This window comes from Vipera berus (genome assembly GCF_964194415.1).
Source record: "Vipera berus genome assembly, chromosome: 14".
Lineage (NCBI taxonomy): Eukaryota > Metazoa > Chordata > Lepidosauria > Squamata > Viperidae > Vipera > Vipera berus.
The window spans coordinates 6429022-6437141 of NC_138217.1; the positions used below are offsets into that span (position 1 = coordinate 6429022).

At 46.9% G+C, this 8120-nt stretch overlaps 1 protein-coding gene across 4 annotated transcripts in view; it reads left to right on the forward strand.

Moving 5' to 3' along the window:
- Positions 1-8120, forward strand: part of ULK1 (unc-51 like autophagy activating kinase 1) — an 83521-nt gene that overhangs the window by 60788 nt on the left and 14613 nt on the right. For 3 of the 4 annotated variants that reach the window (XM_081339115.1, XM_081339117.1, XM_081339116.1), the window contains 7 exons: positions 575-729; positions 1647-1730; positions 3166-3428; positions 4266-4450; positions 5851-5954; positions 6111-6254; positions 7278-7465. In XM_081339115.1, coding sequence (XP_081195241.1) covers positions 575-729; positions 1647-1730; positions 3166-3428; positions 4266-4450; positions 5851-5954; positions 6111-6254; positions 7278-7465 — 1123 coding nt within the window. The remainder of the gene's footprint in view (positions 1-574; positions 730-1646; positions 1731-3165; positions 3429-4265; positions 4451-5850; positions 5955-6110; positions 6255-7277; positions 7466-8120) is intronic. The other variant, XM_081339114.1, reaches the window with a different exon arrangement.

The following is an 8120-nucleotide window of genomic DNA, read 5'->3' on the forward strand; positions in this document are numbered from 1 at the left end:
CATCAGTGCTGGTGGAATTTATGGAGAGGAGGAGGGAGGGAGGGAGGGAGGGAGGAAGGAAGGAAGGAAGGAAGGAAGGAAGGAAGGAAGGAAGGAAGGAAGGAAGGAAGGACTGTGGGGTCTTAGCTACTCTCTGAGCTTGCTTGTTTTCTTGCAGACGTTTCATGACCCAAACTAGGTAACATCCTAGTTTGGGTAATGAAACGTCTGCAAGAAAACAAGCGGGCCCCCTCATGTCAAATATTCTCCTTTATTAGACATGTTTGTATATTTTATGAGCGTGTTTCTGTTCCCAAAGGGTTACGGTTCAGTGAGCTGCTAACATCCCTTAGGAAAATCATGATTTAACGTGACACAAAAAGCAGGTGTACATGATAAAGGGAACTATTCCTTAAATTATGTCCAGAGGATGTAGGGTCCAGACGGAGATGGGAGTCAGCAATTCCTGATCTCCACTCTTGTCTTGGCACCTGAATGTCCACACACAACGGCGAAACGGAGATCGTCATCTGTTGATTCTTCTGCTGCTGCTGCTATGCACAACCTGGAACGAGCAAGTTCTCCTTTTCACTAGGTCTAACCCTGTCAAAGGATCTGGCAGTACGAGTCCACTTGGCTTCCTGAAAGCCAGCCCATCCCCTCCATTTTCTGCTGGTGAGCATGGAACAGTGCCATCCCCTAGAAGGTTCTCCTTTGGTGGTGCCAAGCCTTACACACCTTCTCCTCAAGGTAGGCTATCCAGTTAGTCTGGAGATGGACAACCTTTAATGGTCAGGAGCTCTGTTGGAACATTTTGGAGGGCTGGACAAAGACCAAGAATGCAATCGATGAGGTGGAACCAAAGCGTTGGCTTGATGGATTTTCATAATTTTATGTTTTGTTGGGGGTTTGTTGTTGTGGCTTGGAGACATCTGTTGTCTGCGTGTCCCACCAAACACAAATCAGGGTCTCTCAGTGGAGGTGGTCCCTGAACCTACAAGAAGCATTTCCTCAGCCGCAAGTTCAGATTCCCCATCTTTTGAGTTAACCCATTCAGTGACCAAGATGTTGGTGATGAGCCTGGATTTCCTTTCTCCACTTTGTCTCCATCTACGATCTCACTCTTTTTTCACCTGTGACCCCGTTCACTTCCCAAAGTGATAGCCCTACACAATTCAAATTAACTTGGCCTTTCTCATGGGTGGGAAGGGACCCCCACCAGTGGCCAGGTGGGGAAAAAAAATACTGTATCTCTGCTGTCGCCCTGTTCATTCTTGGTATCCTCCTGGATTCCTGAGTGAACTTCGCAATGATCTGATTCAGGCCAACAGTGTTTGGGGCAACTTTGCTGTAAGGAAATAAAATGGCAGTTAGCAATAGTCCTTAGACTTATAGACCGCTTCACAGTGCTTTGCAGCCCTTTCTAAGCGGTTTACAGAGTCAGCCTGTTGCCCCCAACAATCTGGGTTCTCATTTTACCCTCCTCGGAAGGATGGAAGGCTGAGTCAACTTTGAGCCAGTCAGGATTGAACTGCTGGCAGTGGGCAGAATTAGCCTGCAATCCTGCCTTCTAACCACTGGGCCACCACGGCTCTTATCCCCTGCTGAGTGTGTGATTTCTCATCATGCTGCTTTTGCTTTTGCTTTTCCTTTTCCTTTTCCTGAAGTTGGAACAATTCCAGAGCAGCCAGACCAGATGATCATCCCGTGTCCTCTCGGAACCGAGTTGAGAACCCGGGTGCCCATCACCGGTACGTCTGATGTTGAACCGTTCTTTGAAGCATCTCATTCACTCAGTTTTCTTGTCTGTCTGTCTATCATCTCCATCCATTTCTCCATCTCTCTATCTATCTCTATCCATCTCTCTGTCATCTATCTCCATTAGTCTTCATATCTATCTCCAGCCATATGTATCATCTGCCTGCTATCTATCTATCTATCTATCTATCTATCTATCTATCTATCTATCTATCTATCTATCTATCTATCATCCATCCATCCATCATAACTGTCTATATCTATATCCATCCATCTATCCACAATTATATCTATCTATCTATCTATCTATCTATCTATCTATCTATCTATCTATCTATCTATCTATCTATCTATCTATCTATCTATCTATCTATCTATCATCCATCCATCATAACTGTCTATATCTATATCCATCCATCTATCCACAATTATATCTATCTATCTATCTATCTATCTATCTATCTATCTATCTATCTATCTATCTATCCATCTATCTCTTTCTACCTACCTACCTACCAACCTACCTGTCATCTATCATCTCCATCCATTTCTATTTCTATTTCTCCATCTCTATCCATCTCTGTCATCTATGTCCATTAGTCTTCATCCATATCTATCTCCATCCATCTGTCTGTCTGTCTGTGTCATCTATCATCTCCATCCATCTCTATTTCTCCATCTCTTTATCTATCTCTATCCATCTCTCTTTCATCTATCTCCAATCTTCACCCATATCTATCTCCAGCCATATGTATCATCTATCTGCCTATCTTCACCCATATCTATCTCCAGCCATATGTATCATCTATCTGCCTGCCTGCCTGCCTGCCTGCCTGCCGGCCTGCCTATCTATCTATCTATCTATCTATCTATCTATCTATCTATCTATCTATCTATCTATCTATCTATCTATCTATCTATCTATCTATCTATCTATCTTATCTATCTATCTTATCTATCTATCCATACCTACCTACCTACCTACCTGTCATCTATCATCTCCATCCATCTCTCTATTTCTCCATTTCTTTATCCAGTGCTTTTTTTGTAAAAGAAAAAGGTGCCGGAACTCACACATGTCATACAACCCGCCTTGCCTACCCTACAAAGTTCCATCCAAAAAAGGTGCCGGAACTCCGTTCTGAGCGTTCTATGAGAAAAAAAGCCCTGTCTTTATCTATCTCTGTTCATCTCTCTCTTTCATCTATCTATCTCCATCAGTCTTCACCCATATCTATCTCCAATCATATGTATTCTCTGTCCGTCCATCTCATCTAATCTAATCTAATCTAGTCTAATCTAGTCTAATCTAGTCTAATCTAGTCTAATCTAGTCTAATCTAATCATATCTTCTTGCCAGATGGTTTCCCTTGATGTTTTCTGCTTCCTTTCTGCTCTTCACTCCTATTTTATTCATCTTCCTTTCAGATGCTTCAGGATCGGACCCTTCTCAACGAGGACTGGGCTATCGCCTTCACAGCGCTCCCAACCTCTCCGATTTCCATTCTGGCCGGCAAAAGGTCACCAAGCAGTATTCCGATCCGCTGGTCACCCACTTCAGCCCTGTCCCAGCTGGTCAGGCTGCACGGCTACCCAGCCTTCAGTCTGGCCGGCCTCTCAGATCTTCTCCGAAGCTCTCTGAATTCATCCAGAGGACTCCCTTGCCCACCATCTTGGGTTCTCCGACAAAGGTAGTCCGTCCTTCCTCAGTATCCCATCGGGTGGAATTGGAAAGTTCTAAATTGGGAGGTTGTATCAATCTAATCTGCCCCCAACCACAACCGTATGAGAGAAAGGGACTGGCCTGAAGTCACCCATCCAACTTTCCTGTCTGAAGTGGAACTAGAATTCCCAGGCTCCTGGCGATGGCCCCAAAGTCACCCAGCCAACCTCCTTGTCTTAAGGAAGGACTAGGTCTGCTGAAGTTTGGCCCAATTCGTTCAGCCAGCTGTCATGCCTAAGGCAGAACTAGAATTCCCAGTCTCCTGGCGATTGCCCCGAAGTCACCCAGCCAACCTCCTTCTCTTAAGGAAGGATTAGAACCCATGGTCTCCTGATGATTGGCCCAAGTCGTTCAGCCAGCTCTCGTGCTTAAGGCAGAACTAGAATTCCCAGTCTCCTGGCGATTGCCCCAAAGTCACCCAGCCAACCTCCTTGTCTTAAGGAAGGATTAGAACTCAAAAGGTCTCCTGATGATTGTCGTTCAGCCAGCTCTCATGATGCCTAAGGGAGGACTAGAACTCACGGTCTCCTGGTGTCTCCCCCAGCACCTTAACCGCTCCACCAAACCGGGTTTCTGGGACAAAAGAAATGTGAATGAGAGGGTCACATCAATTGAGCAAGCCTTTTGGTGATTAGCAAAGCCTCCTGGTTGTATGGGGGTTTCATAACTTCCAAAAGTGTTTGGGGTGATCAGCAGCCCCCCCCAAAAGCCTAGATTCTGTGTACTGCTTCTGTCCGTTTCTCTCCATTTCGTCACGTCCCTCCTTCATTTTTAATTTTGGGTTTCGTTTTGTTTTGAAATGTAGGCCAGGTCGCCCTTTGAGTTCAGTAAAAACCCCAGCTCCCAAAATCTGTTTGCCCTCTTGGCCCACCAAGCGGTTGTCATCACTCCAACGAGGAACAAGACCTTGCCAGATTTGAAAGAAGTGGGACACTTGCCTTACCAACAAGGAGGTCTCGGTTTGAGGCCGACAGAAGACGCCAAAGTCAGGTGGGAACCCTCGCAACCCAAAAGCTAAAAGTCAAAGTTGACTTGCCGGTAGACTTGCGTAGTAACGTGTGGGGTCCTGGGCGGTTCCCGAGCTTGGTGGTTTGTTTTTTTAAAATTCCATTTATATCCCGCCCTTCTCCGAAGACTCAGGGCGGCTTACAAGCTTAGCAGTAGCCTTCATTCTATGTATATGCAGGTGTTTTATTACTCCGCAAAGCAACATCGCCAGCACTAGAAGGGAGTGGAGTTCACGCTGTTTTGCCTTTCAAGGTGGGGGTGAGGTGGAGGAGATACTCCTTTGCACTAGTGGGGAATAGTGGCAACAAAGATGATCAGGGGACTGGAGGCTGAAACATATAAAGAATGGTTGCTGGAATTGGATGTGTCTAGTTTAGTGAAGAGAAGGACGAGGGGTGACATGATAGCAGCCTTCCAATATCTTAGGGGTTGCCACGAAGAAGTCAACCTGTTCTCCAAAGTGCCTGAAGACAGGATAAGAAGCAACGGATGGAAACTCATCAAGGAGAGAAGCAACCTGGAACTAAGGAGGAATTTCCTGACAGTTAGAACAATTAATCAGTGGAACAACCTGCCTCTAGAAGTTGTGGGTGCTCCCACACTGGGGGGGGGGGGTTAAGAAAAGATTGCACAGCCATTTGTCTGAAATGGTGTAGGGTTTCCTGCCTGAGCAGGGGGTTGGACTGGAAGACCTCCCAAGGTCCCTTCCAACTACTACTACTACTACTACTACTACTACTACTACTACTACTACTGCTACCTCTCCTCCTCCTCCTCCTCCTTCTCCTCTTCCTCTTCCTCTCCTCCTCTTCCTCTCCTCCTCCTCCTCCTCTTCCTCCTCCTCCTCCTCCTCTTCTTCAAGATCATCATCATCATCATCTGTAGCTTGGGTATAGGATGAGGGTGAAGGTTCATTCTCCGAGCTTGTGGGCTGGTTTCCGAACATTTGTTACCAGGCTAGGTGACATCTTCAGTGGAGTTGAAGGGATGTCAGTGTCGGTGTCCTTCTGTCGATAAGGGCTTCAGGTTTGGGTGTGTCAAGTGAGGGTCTTGTGCTGGGTCAGGTGTGAGTCACCAGTCAGAGGCTGGTGATGGGTCTTGGGATGGGGAGGTTACATCAGATCAGGGTGGTTGGGAAGTGAACTTCTGGTGGGGTATTCATTTTTGATGGGTTCCCCAAAGGTGGTGCTACTTTTGCATCCTCCACACAACTAGCCAGAAGCGTTCTCCCTCCCTAAACTGAGGATGTTCTCCAAATTCACGGAGACCTAACAACCCTAATCAGGTTGTCCCCCCACCCCCCGGCATGAGGAGATTGTCCCTATGTTTACCAGTAGATCTAGAGAGGACCTTCTTGACATTGGCATTTTCACATTCTCCAGGTCATTCAGCACTGGCCGTCTCACTGATCTGCTTCTTAAAGCTGCTTTTGGGGAAGCTGGCAGTAATGATAGCCTCAACAGCGAGAAGCCCATGGAGATCACAGGTGCTGGAAACTTGAGAATTTTTTTTGGGGGGCGGGTGTCTTCATGGGGTTGAGGGTGTTTTCATCCTGAACCGATCCGCCTCCTTTTTTCGGCCTACAAAACTTTTCTCCTGCCTCCACGAAATCTTAGTTGAGATGATCATACTTTCTCCATAGCTCCTTCCATGGCTTGTGGAGGAACCCCTCACTCGGGGGCTAGAGAAGGTTGTTCAGGAAGCCCTTCACCAGTGGTCTTCACCGTTGGGTCACCTCCTGCTGGGACACCACCGCCACAAACCGTCCGAACCAGAATGTATTCAGGTACCCAAACCAGGAGGGAGATGGCACCACTGATACAGGGAATAATAGCTCAGGGTTGAACTGTGGGGTCCTCGGTGCTCTCTGAGCTTGGTGGTTTTCTTGCAGGTCTTTCATGACCCAACTAAGGAACACCATCAGTACTAGAGGGAGTGGGTGTTGTGGAGAGGAGGAAGAGGACTCCTCCTCCTGTGGGGTCTTTGGTGCTCTCTGAACTTGGTGGTTTTCATGCAGATGTTTCATGACCCAACTAGGGGACACCATCAGTGCTAGAAGGGAGTGGAATTGAGGGAGGGAGGGAGGGAGGAAGGAAGGAACGAATGAACGAACGAACGGATGAGACAATAAGAGGGAGGGAGGGAGGAAGGAAGGGATGAGAGAGACAATGAGAGGGAGGGAGGGAGGAAGGACGGACTATGGGGTCCTTGGTGCTCTCTGAGCTTCATTGTTTTCTTGCAGATGTTTCATTACCCAATTAGGTAACATCATCAGTGCTAGAAGGGAGTGGAATGGAGGGAGGGAGGGAGGGAGGGAAGGAAGGAAGGAAGGAAGGAAGGAAGGAAGGAAGGAAGGAAGGAGCGAGACAATAAGAGGGAGGGAGGGAGGAAGGAAGGGATGAGAGAGACAATGAGAGGGAGGGAGGAAGGAAGGAAGGACTGATTATGGGGTCCTTGGTGCTCTCTGAGCTTGCTTGTTTTCTTGCAGATGTTTCATTACCCAACTAGGTAACATCATCAGTGCTAGAAGGGAGTGGAATTTATGGAGAGGAGGGAGAGAGGGAGGAAAGGAAAGGAAAGGAAAGGAAAGGAAAAGAAAAGAAGGACTATAGGGTCCTAGGTACTCTGAGCTTGGTGGTTTTCTTGCAGATGTTTCATTATCCAAATGAGGTAACATCATCAGTGCTGTGGCATTCCCACAGTTTACTTAAAAAAAACCACTTAGATGTGAAGATGATGACTTTTGTTTTCCTTCGGTTATTCATCTTGCTAAGTTTTGCATTGTACATTCCGCTTTTTGTTTTTTTAGTAGGATCTTCAAGTTCTCTTAGTTCTGGAGGATCTTTCAGTGGGCGCCACTTAATTATGGGAGCCGGTGGGGAAATCCTTGAAGCTCCATCAGGTCTCAGATATACATTGGCTGATCCAATTGCTGCCAACCTGGAAGGAGCCGTTACCTTTGAGGCACCTGAATTACCTGAGGAGACACTCATGGAAGTGAGTTTCATTCCCCCCAACCCAAGTTGAGAACAGTGAAAAGTCAACTTTTAGGCTCTCATCCACCCTCAGCTGTAGACCTTGTTGTAGAAGATCCATGTTGGTCTCCTTCTATGGTCTACAAGAAGAAGCATCATGTTCAACTAGATCAGGGGTAGGCAACCTTGGCTCTTTTATGACTCGTGGACTTCAACTTCCAGAATTCCTGAGCCAGCCATGCTGAGGGGAAAGGGAGAGGTTTCCAAGCTGAGCCATGCTGGCTCAGGGATTCTGGGAGCTGAAGTCCACGAGTCATAAAAGAGCCAAGGTTGCCTACCCCTGAACTACGTGGAGTGAAAACCTCATCCGTAGAAGCCTCCTGGGAGATTTGCAGCCAGTCTCTTCTTCCCAGCCCAGACTAGATCCAAATTCTATTCCATCCTCAACCATAAAATCGGTCTACTTTAAGGCTGTCCATCCCAGCTTATTCCAAAATGCGATTATGAGACAAAATAGGCCATAATACAATGTCCCTGGAGATTCTCAGTCATCCAAGGTCACGGTTATCCCAAAGATGCTTTTTCAAGAAGCAACTGGACTTTCCTGGTTTTTTTCTTTGAAGACGTTTCGCTTCTCATCCGAGAAGCTTCTCCAACCTCTGACTTGATGGTGAGGA